Source organism: Arvicanthis niloticus, chromosome 3 (genome assembly GCF_011762505.2).
Source record: "Arvicanthis niloticus isolate mArvNil1 chromosome 3, mArvNil1.pat.X, whole genome shotgun sequence".
Taxonomy (NCBI): domain Eukaryota; kingdom Metazoa; phylum Chordata; class Mammalia; order Rodentia; family Muridae; genus Arvicanthis; species Arvicanthis niloticus.
In genome coordinates, this window is record NC_047660.1 from 62,655,124 (window position 1) to 62,673,704 (window position 18,581).

An 18,581-nucleotide genomic window follows, 5' to 3' on the forward strand; every position below is an offset into this window, starting at 1 on the left:
TGTTTAGTCTCAATTAACTTGTGTTTAAGCAACACGTGGTTAGTAGCTATCATACTGAACACCATGCAAGTAGAAAAAAAAGTTTAAATGCTGTCACACAGCAGCACAGCCTTAGGGATTTAGTTTCTATGTACACAGAGGGACACAGAATGGAGCTGTAGTAAGTGCTCCACTGTGGCATGCTAGTTTACTGTCTAGCTGCTCAGATGCCTACCTTCCATTTGATCTCCTTTCCAATTGTTAATCATTTTTCATAGGTAAATGGAAATAGAATCTTTCCAAGTTCTCTTTTGTTCCAAGAAGAAATGACCATTTTGTTCCCTTGTATCAGCTCTATCACTTACATGTACTACCACAACTATTATACAGTTTATTTTTTTCATTTCTATTTTATATGTTGTAATTTCTCTGTTTATCTTGATATCTTCTAGAGTGTTGGGGTCTAGTTCAAAAATCAGTGTTCAATACTTGTTGACTGAATGAATTTCAAACAGCTTCAAAGCATGTACACCACTATAATAATCTCTTCCAGGTCTTTGAAAAAGTATTACAAACAGAAATTAACAATAGAAATGCAGCTTTTAGACCATTTTAGCTCTTGAATCAAATTAAACATTTATTTGTCTTTTAGATATAGGTATTATCAGATACTAACAGCATGTTGCCATTCTTAAAAATACTTACTTTGTTGAGTCCTCAAATTCAATATTTCCCATACTGTTGAACATGCAGATAATCTCACTGCAATTTATATTCAACCTAAAACATTTAGTACATAAATAAATGTTCTCATAAGTTTATTTCTTCTCTATATAACAGTTGCTAACATTAGCTAACTTCAAAAAAGCATTTGAATAACTTATAATAATAAATAAGTTACAATCATTTTAATTTGGTTGTCACTCTAGGACGCATGTATGATCCAACATTTCAAATTATAATTGCTTGGTGTTAATAACTCTTGGTATGGTTTCCTGAATCAAGACTTATTTACCTGGGGTGGTTCCTTGGAATTATGGAACTAACTTGAGACAATTCACTTTCAAATGTTAACTTCAAGGTCCGGATAATCTGGAGTCAAGAGACAAACACACTTAATATGTGAATTTTCTTTTATTAAAAATATAGCTAAAACTTTTTGGCTGGGGCAGACACCTAGCTGGTCTGCTCCAGTGAAGATACCATATCCTGAGCTATCCTAGAGGAACCACTGCACTCAGAGCAGCAGGTAAGAAACCTCACCCACTACCCCAGAGCTAAAACTGGGAGCCTGGGACACTCAGTCTCCATCAGGCTCCAACAGCCCCCCAAACCCCGCCCCTCCGGAATACCACTCCCCTTCCGCCCACTGCACTCAGAGCAGCAGGATTTCAGGATCCCAGAGGCAGCCTGAGTCTCAGCAGATTTACTACCTAGGAGCTCAGGATCACAGAGACATCAGGACTCTGAGGAATTCTGACACAAGCAAGATAACTAAAAAGACAGGCTCCAGTCAGAGACAGTGAGTGCAGGTAGCACTAGAGTTACCTCAATGGTGAAAGGCAAGCACAAGAACATAAGCAACAGAAACCAAAGTTACTTGGCATCATCAGAACCAAGTTCTCCCACCATAGCAAACATTGGACATCCCATCACACAGGAAAAGCAGGATTCAGAATTAAAATCACTTCTCATGATGATGATAGAGGACTTTAAGAGGGATGTAAATAACTCCCTTAAAGAAGTACAGGAGAACACAGGTAAACAGGTAAAAGCCCTTAAAGAGGAAACACAAAAATCCCTTAAAGAACTGCAAGAAAACACAACCTAACAGGTGAAGAAGAAATTAAACAAAATCATCCAAGATTTAAAAATGGAAGTAGAAACAATAAAGAAATCTCAAAGGGAGACTACCCTGGAGATAGAAAACCTAAGAAAAAGACCAGGAGTCATAGACACAAGCATCACCAACAGAATACAAGAGATAGAAGAGAGAATCTCATGTGCAGAAGATACCATGAAAAACATTGACACAACTGTTAAAGAAAATGCAAAATGCAAAAAGCTCCTAACCTAAACATCCAGGAAATCCAGGAAACAATGAGAAGGCCAAACCTAAGGATAATAGGTATAGATGAGAGTGAAGATTCCCAACTTAAAGGGCCAGTAAATATCTTCAACAAAATTATAGAGGAAAACTTCCCTAACCTAAAGAAAGAGATGTCCATGAACATACAAGAAGCCTAGAGAACCCCAAATAAACTAGACCAGAAAAGAAATTCCTCCTGTCACATAATAATCAAAACATCAAATGCACAAAACAAAGAAAAATACTAAAAGCAGTAAGGGAAAAAGGTAAAGTAACATATAAAGGCAGAACTATAAGAATTACACCCAACTTCTCACCAGAGACTATAAAGGCCAGAATATCCTGGACAGATATCATACAGACCCTAAGAGAACACAAATGCCAGCCCAGACTACTATACCCAGCAAAACTCTCAATTACCATAGATGGAGAAACCAAGATATTCTATGACAAAACCAAATTTTGTAAATATCTTCCCAGAAATCCAGCACTTCAAAGGATAATTGATAGAAAATTCCAACACAAGGAGGGAAACTACAATCTAGAAAAAGCAAGGAAGTAATCTTCCAACAACCCCAAAAAAAGATAGCTATATAAACATAATTCCACCTCTAATAACAAAAATGACAGGAAGCAACAATCATTTTTCCTTAATATCTCTTAACATCAATGGATTCAACTCCCCAATATAAAGATGTAGACTACTAGACTGGATACATAAACAGGACCCAGAATTTTGCTGCACACAGGAAACACACCTCAATGACAAAAACAGACACTACCTCAGAGTAAAAGGATGGAAAACAATTTTTCAAGCAAATGGTCCCAAGAAACAAGCTGAAGTAGCCATTCTAATATCAAATAAAATGGACTTTCAACCAAAACTAATCAAAAAAGATAAGGAAGGACACTTCAAATGATAAAAGAAAAAATCTACCAAGATGAATTCTCAATTCTGAACATCTATACTCCAAATGCAAGGGCACCCACATACATAAAAGAAACTTTACTAAAGCTCAAATCACACATTGCACATCACACAATAATAGTGGGAAATTTCAATACCCCCACTCTCAGCAATGGACAGATCATGGAAACAGAAACTAAGCAGAGACACAATGAAATTAACAGAAGTCATGAACCAAATGGATTTAACACATATCTATAGAACATTTCATCCTAAAACAAAAAAATATACCTTTTTCTCAGCACCTCATGGTACCTTCTTCAAAATAGACCATATAACTGGCCACAAAACAGGCCTCAATAGATACAAAAAGACTGAAATAATTCCTTGCATGCTATCAGATCACCACGGGCTAAGGCTGGTCTTCAATAATGACAAAAACAATGGAAAGCTAATATACACATGGAAACTGAACAACACTGTACTCAATGATGACTTGGTCAAGGAAGAAATAAAGAAAAAAATTAAAGACTTTTTAGAATTTAATGAAAATGAGGACACATCATACCAAAACTTGTGGGACTCCATGAAAGCAGTGCTAAGAGAAAAACTCATAGCTCTAAGTCCCTACCAAAAAAAAAAAAAAAAAAAAAAAAAAAAAAAAAAACTGGAGAGAGCATACACTAACAACTTGACAGCACACCTGAAAGCTCTAGAACAAAAAGAGACAAATATACCCAAAAGGAGTAGACAGCAGGAAATAATCAAACTCAGGGCTGAAATCAACCAAGTAGAAACAAAAAGAACTAAACAAAATATTAACAAAACCAGGAGAGGGTTCTTTGAGAAAATCAACAAGATAGATAAACCATTAGCCAGACTAACCAGAGGGCACAGAGACAGTATCCAAATTGATAAAATGAGAACTGAAAAGGGAGACATAACAACAGAAACTGAGGAAATTAAAAAATCATCAGATACTACTACAAAAGCCTACATTCAACAAAACTGGAAAATCTGGATGAAATGCACAACTTTCTAGACAGATACCAGGTACCAAAGTTAAATCAGGAGCAGATAAACCATCTAAACAGTCCCATAACCCCTAAAGAAATAGCAGCAGTCATTAAAAGTCTCCTCAACAAAAAGAGCCCAGGACCAGATGGTTTTAGTGCAGAATTCTATCAGACCTTCAAGGAAGACCTAATACCATTTCTCTTCAAACTATTCCACAAAATAGAAACAAAAGGAACACTACCCAATTCCTTCTATGAACCTACAATCACACTCATACCTAAACCTCACAAAGACCAAACAAAGAAAGAGAACTTCAGACCAATCTCCCTTATCAATATAGATTTAAAAATACTCAATAAAATTCTTGAAAACCGAATCCAAGAACACATCAAAACAATCATCCATCATGATCAAGTAAGCTTTATCCCAGGAATGTAGGGATGGTTCAATATTTGGAAATCCATCAATGTAATCCACTATATAAACAAACTCAAAGAAAAAACCCACATGATCATCTCACTAGATGCTGAGAAAGCATTTGAAAAAATTCAACATCCTTTTATAGTAAAAGTCTTGGAAAGATCAGGAATTCAAGGCCCATACCTAAACAAAGTAAAAGCAATATACAGCAAGCCAGTAGCTAACATCAAACTAAATGGAGAGAAACTTGAAGCAATCCCACTAAGATCAGGGACTAGACAAGGCTGCCCACTCTCATCCTACCTATTCAATATAGTACTGGAAGTCCTAGCCAGAGCAATTAGACAACAAAAGGAAGTCAGAGGGATACAAATAGGAAAGGAAGAAGTCAAAATTTTACTATTTGCAGATGATAGTATACTTAAGTGACCCCAAAACTTCCACCAGAGAACTCCTAAACCTGATAAACAACTTCAGCAAAGTGGCTGGATATAAAATAAACTCAAACAAATCAGTAGCCTTCCTGTATTCGAAGAATGAACAGACTGAGAAAGAAATTAGGGAAATGACATCCTTCACAATAGTCACAAATAACATAAAATAACCTTGGTGTGAATCTAACCAAGCAAGTGAAAGATTTGTATGACAAGAACTTCAAGTCTCTGGAGAAAGAAATAGAAGAAGATCTCAGAAGATGTAAAGATCTCCCATGCTCGTGGACTGGCAGGATTAATATATTAAAAATGGACATCTTGCCAAAAGCAATCTACAGATTCAATGCAATCCCCATTAAAATTCCAAATCAATTCTTCCTAGAGTCAGAAAGAACAATTTGCAAATTCATTTGGAATAACAAAAACCCAGGAAAGCAAAAACTATTCTCAACAATAAAAGAACTTCTGGGGGAATCACCATCCCTGACCTCACGCTGTACTACAGAGCAATCAGTCTGGTGGTTCCTCAGAAAATTGGACATAGAATTACCTGAGGACGCAGCTATACCACTCCTGGTCATATGCCCAGAAGATGCTCCAACATATAACAAGGATATATATACTCCACTATGTTCATAGCAGCCTTATTTATAATAGCCAGAAGCTGGAAACAACCCAGATGTCCTTCAACAGAGGAATGGATACAGAAAATATGGTACATTTACACAATAGAATATTACTCACCTATTAAAAACAATAAATTCATGAAATTCTTAGGCAAGTGGATGGAACTAGAAAATATCATCCTGAGTGAGGTAACCCAATCACAAAAGAACACACATGGTATGCACTCACTGATAATTGGATATTAGCCCAAAATCTCACAGTACTCAATATATAACTCACAGACCACATGAAACTCATGAAGAAGGAAGACCAAAGTGTGGGTGCTTAGGTCCTTCTTAGAAGGAGTAACAAAATACTCATGGGAGAAAATATGGAGACAAAGTGTGGGACAGAAACTGAAGGAGGGTCTGTCTGAAGACCATTCCACCTGGGTATCCATCCTATGTGCAGTCACCAAAGGTAGATACTGATGTTGATGTCAGGAAGTGTATGCTGACAGGAGCCTGATATAGCTGTCTCCTTAGAGGCTCTGCCAGAGCCTGACAAATACAGAGGCAATGCTAACCACTGATCTGATCATGGGGTTCCCAATGGAGGAGTGAGAGAGAAGACTGAAGGAGCTGAAAGGGTTTGCAGCCCCATGAGGAGAGTAACAATACCAACCAACCAGAGTTCCCAGGGTCTAAACCACCAGCCTGGGAGCACAGAGGGAGAAACCCATGGCTTCAGCTGTATATATAGGGGAGGATGACAGTGTCAGGCATAGGTGGGTGAGGAAGTCCTTGGTCCAGTGAAGGCTGGATGCCCCAGTGTGGGGGAAATCATGGGTGGGGAGGTGGGAGTCGGAGGGTGGGTGAGGGGCATATACTCATAGAAGCAGGAGGAGGGAGAATGAAATAGGGAGTTCCCGGGTGGGGGGAGAGGGGATTACATCTGAAATGTAAATAAATTATCCAATAAAAATATAGCTAAAAGAGAATTTTAGAAGGAAAATGAGCATTTAGGTATTCAATTGATCCATTTAAGTTTACTTTTTGGCCTCTCAAAGTATAGGGCATAAATCAAATGCTTGCAAATATCTCTTAAGGAATTTAAAGTTATCTAGAGAGATACATTAACAGATATAACCAACAAATCATTAGAGTGTAACTGTCTGAATATAGAAAATTCTGATCAGATTCATTATGTACCTGTGTTATCAAATGCTTCTTCCATTTGCCTCATCTTCCTAACTAAATTAACCAGAGTAAACACATTTTCTACTTTTTTTCAAAACCTCGCATGTAAACATACTGTTTTTAGAATTACAGTTAGTGGAGGATCAGGAAGAAGATACTGACAAATTCTTCATCCTTTCTTTAAAGTTGGAGATTCTAGAGACAATTAAATCAATAACTTCTAATTCTATATCTCAGTGCTTCATTTGAACTTTTTTCATTATGGGAAATAAGACTCTGAGGACAGAAAGATTAATAGGAGATTCTCCCACTTAGAGAATGAAGCAGAATTAGCTAAGAGGATATTGTTAATCTTGTGTCAATTTGTGCTATAATAAAGAAATTTCTATTTTGCACAACTTTTCTCTCTAGGCACAAGATGATAAAACAGGAGCTGGCTGAAACAACTATTCCCTGATTTGCACATTGTATATATAAGGAGACAAGAGGAATCTTAATTAAAGATTTAAGTCAAAAGTTCAGCTATAAACTCATGAGAAGAAAACAGTCTTGCTTTGTTTGCTGTTTGTATGGGTCCTTATCTTTAATTCAAGTGTCTTACAACTCTTCTACTGTCTGCAACTGAAGTGTCCTCTAAAGACCTAGGGTGGTGCTACTGAAAGTGTAGGGAACCTTCAAGAGTTAAGGACTAATGTGAGGTTTAAGTCACTGGTAGAATGTCACTGAAAAGGGACAGTCAGATCCAATCTCTTCCTGTCTCTTTTCCTTCCTGGCCATGAAACACATGGTTTGTTTTGCTATACTCTCCAACATGATATGCACTAGAGACCCAAAACAAAGAAGACAAGCAATTAAGTGCTCACAAAATTGTGAACAAAATCTAACCTTTCTTTTTATAAGTTGACTATCTCAGATATTTGTTGTAGAAATGGAAATCTAAGTAACACAAACCTCAGTTTTCACCTTATTGTCAAATTACTTTGCTTTAAGATTATGTGTTCTAAACTGTAAAAATATTAAAAGGCTAAACAGTAGCAGTATATGTCTTAGAATTCAAATACTGCCTGTGTGGTACTGCTTGCCTTTAATACTATCATTTGGATGGCAGAGATAGGCAAATCTCTGTGTTTTAGGCCAATCTGGCTTACATAGCAAATTCCAAAACAGCCATGGCTACACAGAAAGACCCTGTATCAAAAAAAAGAAAAAGAAAAAAAAGAAAGAATCCAACACCTAAGTAGTATTGATTACCAACAAAGACAGTCCTATTTTTTCATGTATGTGTGTATATATGTGTACTGTATTATAATGTGTAATACATGTAATGTCCATATATATTACAATATTTCAAAACAGTATGTATTCACTAGAAACTATAATTTGATTTTTAATCTTTGTGAGCTGATCCTTTCTTACAAAGCTGGGCAGTAGCAGAGAATTACAGGCTCCTAAGAGTAAGCAATGAAGCCAGGCAAGGTGGCACACGCCTTTAAGCCCAGTGTTTGGGAGGCAGAGGCAGGTGGATCTCTTTGAGTTTGAAGCCAGCCCAGTCTACAAAACAAGTTGCAGGCCAGCCAGGGCTGTTACACAGAGAAACTCTGTCTCAAAAAACCAAGCAGATAGATAGATAGATAGATGGATGGATGGATGGATGGATGGATGGATGGATGGATGGATGGATGGATAGAAAGAAAGAAACCATTAAAAAATAAGCAGTGGACTCTCTACAGTACACTGCTGCTAAGTCATGCCATTTGGCAGGTTATCTGTATTAAATACATTTTGTTTTAAAATATTTGTAAACTTGATAGTAGGTTTATCAGACTATAATTCCAGCATAAATCAAGGAGTACTTGTAGAGTTTAGTGTAATTGGAAAAACAAACAAAGTCCTACATACCAAGCCCATAGTCTAGAGTATGTAAAGTAAGCTACACAGCACTAATTCACATTGGAGCATTAATATTACCTGAGTCAGGTCACAGTAGGTCCTCAGAGAAGGAGCTGATTTGAGTTCTTTTGCTATCTTCATAGCTGCATCCAAATCACTTTTTTTCTCTTCAATGTAGCTTTTAACTGTTACTAATTTTGACAAATAATCGTCTGTACGTCTTACAAGTTCTTCACACAAGCTCTTTTTCCTTTATTCAAGACAAAGTTTTGAAGAAACGTTTTAGTAGCATTTATATAAATTTATTATTGAGTAGTATTCTTAATTTCACTAAATTTAAATTTAACTAAAATAATAGATTCACTTTACTGATAATGAATTTAATTAAAACAATATGGCTAAAAGAGGCAAGTTCTAATTGAATAGCATATGAAAAGCTAATTTTATTAGTTGATAAACATAACACATAATGTGGCTAAATGAGGCATTCAATTAAACTGAAATAAATTACAATTGAAGTCCATGTGTAAATAAGACAAAAGGGGGCGGGGCTGGAGAGATGTCTCAGTTGTTAAGAGCATATACTGCTCTTCTTGATGAGGACCTGAGTTTAGTTCCCAGCACCCAAGTCAGGCAGCTCACAAGTACCTCTAACTCCAGTTCCAGGGGATCTGAATCCCCCTTCTGTCCTCTGTGATCAGCAGCACTCACACATTAAAAAACAATTAAAATATAAAATTAAAAAATAAAGTAATTGGGGTGATGACTCAATGGTTAAGATAATTAGTACTGTTCTTTTGAAAGACCTGGCTTCAGTTCTTAGCACCAACATCATGGCTTACAACTGTCTCTAAGTCCAGTTCCAGGGAATCTGATGTCTTCTCTTCACCTCCATGGGGCACCAGGCATACATATTCAGCAAAACACTCACACATGTAACAATAAATACGTAAGTCTTTAAAACAGAAAAATATGGTTTAAAAGATATAGTTACATCACAGACATGAGAAGACTTTAGAGCATTCAACCTAGCTAGGAGAGATTCTGCATCTATCCTGTAATCTTTTGTGTCCCTACAGAGATATCTGCACTCATTTTTGCCAGGGTTTGACTGCACATTTAAATATTACCATAGGTACATAGTCCATGAAGAGTATATAATAAGATTTAAGACCAACATTAAAGCATAACTTGGATGACAATTAACAATCATCTTCAAGATATTTCCTTGAATGGTTAAATAGTTGTTTTCACTAGATACATAGCATTACTCAAATAATTTCTCTTCTCTAGGGTGGAATTACTTTATTATAGCAATTTAAACATGTCTAAACTGAAAACTGAAAAATTCAAGTATTTTAATCATTAAACAAAATGAGCTCTCATTATTTTCTCCAAATCAAATCTAGCCTCTAGCAAAAAAAAAAAAAAAAAAAAAAAGTTTGCTAACACTAAAGGAAATAGGCTAGGTTTTAAAGGTAAATATATTTCTTCAAACCATTTGGTGATACATAATTTTTGAGAGTGGTTTATTTAAAGGAAACATGTCCCTTTTGTTAAGTTGTAGTAATTTCCTAAAAGCTCACTTATATGGAATGACCTATATGGAATTAGAAAGGAGTAAGGAAGTCTTATTCTCCCATGGATATATAAAAAAAAAAAAAAAAAAAACCCAACCCCGAACTGGCTAATATTATCTGATGAGAACTCTAGAAAATAGCATTTTAAAAAAAGATGCTTTGTATCTTCTTCTGGAAGCAGGAATACAGTTGCCAATTCCTCACCTCCAACCAGAGGAAGAACAAGAAACCAGACTCATGATAGATCTTTTGTTTTAGATCTTTGGCAGTAGAAAAGCTTGGGGGATTCTCAGGAAGGCTGCAATGAGATACTTTTATAGGGTCAGAGATTATACATAGACATACAATATGTAACTTGAAACCAGGGAGAAGCTAAGCTGAACTTCTTGGGCCACACATGAGCTGACCTTGTGCTTTCATCTTATACCAATCCCAAGACTCAAAATGTGTCAAGCTATTCTACAAAGAATGTTCCAGCAAGAATCAGACTATAAAGACTGAGAAAGGTTGCTAGTTTTCCAGGCCCAAGTTTTAACCCAAATCCTACCAGGGATATGAATGAATAACAACTATAACATGATATGGCTCAGTTAAAGGAAGAAAACAGAGTGGTAGAGAATTTCTAAAGAAGCATAGGTATTGGACTTTGTAAACTGATTTGAAACAACTATCTTAAGTATGTTCAAAGAAACAAAGGAGAACATGAATAAAGAAGCAGAAATTAGGAGGGTGGCCTAAGAATAAAGTTCTAATATCAAGACAAAAAGAACACGAGAAGGAATCATGGTAGCAAATGTTCTCAGGGATAGAATGACTGCTTAGCTTTCCATCCTGGATTAGAAATCTGGACATGATGGAATATGCCTGTAATCCCAGCATGAAGCAAGACAATTCTGAGTTTGAGGTCAGCCTGGGCTACATGGTGAGTTTAAGGCTGATCTGTACTATATAATAAGGACCTGCCAAGCAAACAAACAAACAAAGCAGAGGAATGAGGCATTGGTGGAAGCAGAACTAAGATTCAGCAAGCTTAGAAGACAGGACAATTAAAATTGTCTCTGGGTAACAAAGCAAAACAAGAATGAAAAAACTTGAAAGGAAGAGAGATTCCAGGACGTGTAACATGTCAATAGGCACACAAACAGAAGGAGATCTGACGAAATAGGAAAACACTACAAAATAAACAAGTAAGTAAATAAATGCCCCCCCCCCACCAAAATCTCCAGAATTTGATGAGACAGAGATATTTACAAACCAACTCCATCTAAAAATAAATCCATACAGTCAATCTGTTGACAGAGAAACAATCATGTAACCAAGAAGAGAAATATAGTTTGTCATATACAACTGATTCCTATAAAAATTATTGGTCAAATTCTCAGGAGAAACTTTCAAGGCTAGAAGGCAATTGAAGCATATACATAAAAGTGTGAATGGAAAAAAAACCTGTCAACAGTTAAATTTCATATTTAGCAAAGTTGTGTTAGAAAAGAGGCAAAAAAGGGCTAGAGAGGTGGTTCAGAGGTTAAGGGCATTGGCTGCCCTTACAGAAGGCACAGGTTTGATGCCCAGCACTCACATGGAAGCTCACAACCACTAGTAACTCTAGTTCCAGGGAATATTATGCCCTCTTCTGGACTCTGTGGGCACTGTGAATACATGGTACACAGACATACATGCAGTCAAAACACCCAGATGCAGAAAATAAAAATAAAGAAAAAATTAGTAAAAAAAAAAAAGAAAGAAAGAAAAAAAAGAAAGAAATGAGAGATAGTATGATTATCAATAAGAAAATAACAAATGCTTTTAAGGATGTAGAGGAAAGATGGACTTTTATACACCACTGATGGGAGTGTAAATGAATCCAGCCATTATGGAAATTAGTATAAAGGTGTCTCAACAAAACAAAAATAAAACCATTGTACAACCCAGCTACAACACTCTCAGGTATATACCTGTGGTGGTTTGAATGAGTAAGGCCCCCATAAGCTAATATATTTGAATATTTGGTTCTGAACTGTTGGGAAGGGTTAGGAAGTGTGGCCTTGCTGGAGAAAGTGTGTCACTGGGCTTTGAGATTTCAAAATCCCAGGCTAGGCCCAGTCTCTCTCAGTGGGCTGCCTGTAGCTTAGAGAGTTCTCAGCTACTTCTGTAGAACCATTACTGCCAGCTTGTTGCCATGTTTTCCACCATGATATAGACTAACCCTCTGAAACTGTAGGCAAATGACCACTTTTTTTTTTTTTTTTTTTTTTTTTTTTTTTTGGTTTTTCAAGACAGGGTTTCTCTGTGTAGTCCTGGCTATTCTGGAACTCACTTTGTAGACCAGGCTGGCCTTGAACTCAGAAATCCGCCTGCCTCTGCCTCCCAAGTGCTGGGATTAAAGGCGTGCGCCACCACCGCCTGGAGACAAATGACATTACTAAGCATATGTTTTGGTCATATCAAAAGTTTCAAGAGCCTGTTTCTTTAAATGTGATTTCAAGAATCATGTTTGTGATTCCTTAATCACATATATGATTATGATTCATATGATTATTTTAATCACGTATGAGAAAATGGTAGGCCCATGTAGAAGAAAAAGTGCTTTATATTTCTCCAAACACATGAATTCTACAATATGAGTTAGGCTATGAAAAATATTTTTCTTTGTTAACTGCTGTAAGAAAAAGCTGGAGGCTTAGACCTGAAATAGCACTTGGGAAATTGAAGCAAGAGGATCATATGTTTGAGCTCAGCCTAGGCTATACAGTGATTTGCTATTTACACACACACACACACACACACACACACACACACACCACACACACACACATGCACACACATGCACGGGAGATGGAGAGCTTTGGGGGACAGGGAACAAAGACAATGAAAATCTTGTTAACTTTAAAGTTAGCTTAGCAATGGAATTAAAAAGCAGATAGACAAAATTTTGGAAGTATAAAAAGTTTTCACTTGAATTTAAGTCAAAGTCAATCTTTTAGTTTTTTTCTTTTGGGTCTCTCTTACTGTTGCCCAGATTGGTTTCAAATTCACAGAAACCCAATTCCACCAGCCTCCTGAATGCTATAATTATAGGCATGAGTCACCACACCTAGCTGGAATCAGTCTTTAAGATTCACCAACTACCTTCCAAGCTTAAAGTAACATGTTACTTCAGTCTAAACAAAGGAACAGAGTGACAAGTTAATGTTAAGAACTTCAGTTTCATTCAATCTGTATTTTAAAGTCATTACCTGGAATCTAGAGAAGCAAGAAGTGTATCAAATTCTTTTTCCACAACCTCTGTTAGACTGTGTGTCTCTTGTCTTGTTTGATCTTGTGTGCTATCAAGCATCTGGAAAAAATAATTCAATGAACCAACCTGTACTTTTATTTTGTAGTAGTTGTATCGTCACTATATTGTAGAATATAAAAGGTACTTTCTAGACCTTCCCAACCAGCCACAGAGGTGTTAATAAACAGAACCAAGCATTAAGTTCAACTTTATACTCTGGCCCTTGTTAGTAAGATCACATCTCTGCAGACATTTTTGTACTGATAATTTCACAAAACAAAGGAAAAAAAAAGCAGTTAACACCTAAAAATCTAGGATAGGTTTTATAGATATTTTTCTTATCCCTTTTTGTCATTATAAGACAAAAGCCATTTTGGACCACTGATTTTCTCTACAGCAGGATTCTCTAAATTACAAACCAAACCAAATACCCAGCCCCTCCTCCCACACTGTCTCCATTCCCTAGAACTCTGCTTCTTGATGCAGACCCAGGCTTTCCTGGCTCTTCCCTACTGCCTCTTCTTAGCTTTTCTTCTTAGCCCACCTACATTCCTTTGTATCACCTACAGACCTACTTTCTGCCAGGGACCCCAGAGCTACCACCATATTTGCCTAGGATCCAGAATGGGCAACAACAAAGAATGAACACCTGTTTAACAAGGACAATTGTGATATATATACCAAGAAACACCTAAAATGTCATAACCCCAGAGTCCTAGATAACAGTGCAAAAATACAAATATAAACAGTCAAGATAATATGCCTCCTTCAGAAGCCATTGTAATAAGCCCCAAGAAATGCAAGTTAGCTGAACCACTACACAAAGACTTCAAAGCAGCAATTTGAAATGTGCTCAAGTGCCTTAAAGGGGATTGGAATAAATGTTTAGAGAAGACTATAAAAGTACAGACAGTTAAATGAAATAATGAAAACATTTTAAGACATGAAAGTAAAAATAGAATTACTAAAAAAATGAAGTAAAATTGGAAATGAAAAACTTAGGATGTCAAACAAAATAATCACACAGGTAAGCCTCACCAAGAGATTGATGTTTTGTCACAGCAATAGAAACCCTAACTAAGACAACTCTCTTCATACCTATTCAATATAGTACTATATTAAACTATAGTCAATATAAACAATACAACCCTAGTCAAAACAATAGGATAACTGAAGGAGATTAAGGGGAAACAAATGGGATAAGAAGAAGTAAAAGTATCTTTATTTGCAGATTATACAATTTTATACATAAAATATCAGGATACAAAATCAACACAATCAAGTCAGTAGCATTCTAATACACAAAAGGCAAACATATTAAGAAAATACATCAGGTAAGAATACCTTTCGAAATAGCCCTGGAAGAAAGGAAGGAAGGAAGGAAGGGAGGGAGGAAGAAAGGAAGGAATGAAAGAAAAACAAAGAAATCTTGGAAATACTCTAATCAAGTAAGAGAAAGAGTTTATAATAAAATCTTTGAGACACTGAAAAAAAAATCAAAGAAAACACAAGGAGATGAAAAGAGTCTAATGGGTCAGTAGGTCAGTAGGACTAATATTGTGAAAATGGTCATCCCACCAAAAGCAATCTATATATTTAATGCAATCCCCAACAAAATTCCATCACAATTCTTCACAGAAACTTAAAAAACAATTTTCAAGTTCATATAGAAACACAAAAACCCCAGGATAGCTAAAACAATCCTGAATAATAAAGACAATTCATAGAAGTATCACCACCTCAGATTTCAAGTTGTTTTACAGAGCTATTGTAATAAAAATAGAATGGCATTGGCCAATGGAACTGAATTGGAGAACCAGACATAAATCTATACATATATGGATACTCAATATTTGATAAAGCCAAAAATACACACTGGATAAAAGACAGCATCTTCAACAGATGGTGCTGGTCAAACTGGATAGCTACATGTATTAGAATGAAAACAGATTCATATTTATCCCTTTGCACAAAACACATCTCCAAACATATCAAGAACTTCAACATAAGATAAGATACCCTGAATCTGACAGAAGAGAAAGTGGAGTACTGGCTTGAACTTGTCACAGCAAAGTATATTCTGAGCAGTACACTGACAGCACAGACACTAAGACCAACAATTAACAAACTGAACCTCAGGTCACTGAAAAGGTGTATGGCAAGTAACACATCATTTGGGCAAAGTGGCAGTCTATAGAATGGGGAAAGATCTTTACTAATTACATAATTAGTATCTAAATATATAAAGATCTAGAAAGGCAACATCAAGAAAACTAGCCAAACTAAAGAGAGTTCTTAAAAGATGAAATGGCTAAGAACACTTACAGAGATGTTCAAAATCCTTAGCCATCAGGGAAATGAAAATTAAAACTACTTTAAGATTTTATCTTACTGCAGTCACAATGGCCAAGATCAATAAAACAAATGACAGCACATGGTGGCAAGAAACAGTCATTACTGCTGAGAATGTAAATTGTACAGCTACTATGGAAATCAGTGTGGTGTTTCCTAAGGAAGCTGGGAATGAATCTACCTCAAGATCTAGCCATACTACTCCTGGGTATACACCCAAAGCACTCTAAATCCTACTACAGAGATGCATGCTCATCCATTTTCATTGTTGCTCTATTCATAATAGCCATAAACTGGAAACAGCCTAGATGTCTGTCAACTGACAAATGGTAATGAAACTGTAGTACACTTACACAACAGATTATCATTCAGCTATTAAAAAATAAAATTATGAAAATTGTAGGTAAATGGATGGAGACAGAAAAAATAAAACCACCCTGAGTGAGGTAATTCAGATCCCAAAAGACAAATACTACATGATTTCTCTTATATGTGGATGTTATCTTTTAAGCTTTCGAAATTTGTGTCAATCCAAATAGCCACAAAGGTCAGGTTCCTAGTAAGGTACTAGTGGGGAGGAAATATACATATATGAAAGAAATATAAATGGAGTTATCAAATAGGAGGAGACAAGGCCCCAACTAAACACTTTATTAAACCAAGTTAAATCTCCAGTGCCAAGAATGGGTTGTATCTTGAGTCATTGGCCAAAGGGGTTCCATGGAAAGCCCTAAACACCACAGGCTATTGCCAGTTGCTCTCTACAACATGACAGTAAGGCATTTTTAATGAAGGCAATGCTTACCTTTCCTATGTCACTGAACACTAAGAAGCTGAGCTGGTACTTTACTAGAAACCTCACCACAATTAATTAGCATTCGTGGTTCTGGAAGGTTCTCTACATACAACTAAAGAATAAAGGTAATCATCAATATTACCCAGCTACAAATCCTGTGACCTACAATAGTAGCCTGCAAGACATATTGGTATGATAGTGGTATATATGTTATGGGAAAAACCAATTGCTTTTGATTGGATTTAAGGCCCACTTCATGTGCCACTGCTTAAGTGGCCAAGAGCTTTAGATTAAATGGGTCATGGGCTCGAGAGGAAAATCTACATTTTGATAAAGGAACACAGCAATTAAATGACTTGTAATGACATACTGCTATATCCATAAATTAGTGCTTCGCTCAGCCCTTGTCAGAGAAGCTTCTGCTTGCAGTAGATGGGAATTAACACAAAGATCTACAATTGCACAATGTGCAAAGAGTGAGGCACCCTGGCACACTTAGTCCTAAGTGGGATGTCTTCAACAACCCCTCCACTACCAACACTCAGATATCTATGTGGAAGGAGAGGCAAAAAGACTATAAGAGCCAGAAGTAATGGATGACTCCAAGGAAATAAGGTCTTCTAGAAGCAATGAAGATTAATGTACATATGAACTCAAAGACTGTGGCAACACACAAAAGATCTGCACAGGATCAAGGCAAATGAGGCCCCAACACTGAGAGGGAGACATGGACAAGAGTTCCTGTTCTTAACCAAGAGGCTATCTGTAACTGGTATCTACAAATATGAAAATTCAGTTCAAATAAAGTACATATTCCAATTTCTCAAAACCTCTGATTTTACTTGTAACATATGCAATCTTGGCAGGCCATGGGGAGGGGTAATTTTTAATTCTTTTGTTTGTTTCTCTATTATTATATTATTACCTCACCTCAGTGATATACATCCAATCCAAATGTACACATTTATAAAGGTCACTTTGGCTAGGGCTGTAGTTCGTGGTAGAGTGCTTGCTTCACATGCACCACACTCTAGGTTCAATCCTCCATATTGACACACATACACACACCCCCCAACAAAAGGAAATGAGTGGGTTTACAATGTATAATATTAACTGAAGACACACCATCTCAGAAAGAAAAAAACACCCACATGTTCTCACTCATATGCAGAACATAGCCAATAATATTTATGTATGTATATAAATATGTGTATGTGTATATAACATGAATGAAAGAAAAAAGAAATGGTAAATATTAAAGAATAAAGAAGGATTAAATTCAAGTAATGGACATAAGTTATGGAGGAGGTTATGAAGCTAATTGTTTTTTTAGTTCTAATTTGACCATGGACTTTTGGTGGTAACTATATTAAAAACATATTCAATAGTGAAAGTATAAAATCTAATGTGAATTAACTGTACAGACATTCAGTGATATGCAGAGACATTAGACCTGGGGAATTTTGGTGCACGATAATTTTATTTGCAAACTTATTATAATAAAGTTTATTAAAAAGTAGTTTTTTAAATAAAGAGGTCATGCTTTATCTCCTGGTACAATTTACTCAAAATGCTTACTTTTATAGCATTACTTAATTGTTCAAAATTACAGCCTGCTATCTTCAGTGCTTCATCAATTTCTTCCGTCTCCTAAAAGGAAACCATATACGAATATAAAACACAAAAATAGATAATTAGATACATTATAGTTGCAAAAACTTGAGCTATTATTTGGTTACAAATGCAACAAAGATCTATCACAGAAGTATAAAAGCAAAAAACAACAATAAAAATATTTCTAATCCCACGTATCTAGGAATAAAAACAATTAACAATTTTATTCCCATAATATGGATAGAACACCTGCACCTCAGGCATGCTAGGCAAGCATTCTACCACTGACATACAACCTCAGCCAGTAGAAACTATTAACATTTTGTTATAACATTCTAGATTTTTTCCCCATAAACACACATATACACACACACACTTTGTGAGAAAGGGTCTCATTATGTGTTTACTCAATTATGTAGAT

General features: G+C 36.1%; 1 protein-coding gene across 1 annotated transcript in view; it reads right to left on the bottom strand.

Moving 5' to 3' along the window:
• Rnf17 (ring finger protein 17) overlaps window positions 1-18,581 on the bottom strand; it is a 123,627-nt gene that overhangs the window by 89,044 nt on the left and 16,002 nt on the right. The window contains exons 5-9 of the mRNA XM_034498835.2: window positions 18,125-18,196; window positions 13,358-13,458; window positions 8,620-8,791; window positions 995-1,071; window positions 685-759 (exon numbers count right to left, since the gene is read on the bottom strand). Of these exons, the coding sequence (XP_034354726.1) occupies window positions 685-759; window positions 995-1,071; window positions 8,620-8,791; window positions 13,358-13,458; window positions 18,125-18,196 (497 nt within the window). The remainder of the gene's footprint in view (window positions 1-684; window positions 760-994; window positions 1,072-8,619; window positions 8,792-13,357; window positions 13,459-18,124; window positions 18,197-18,581) is intronic.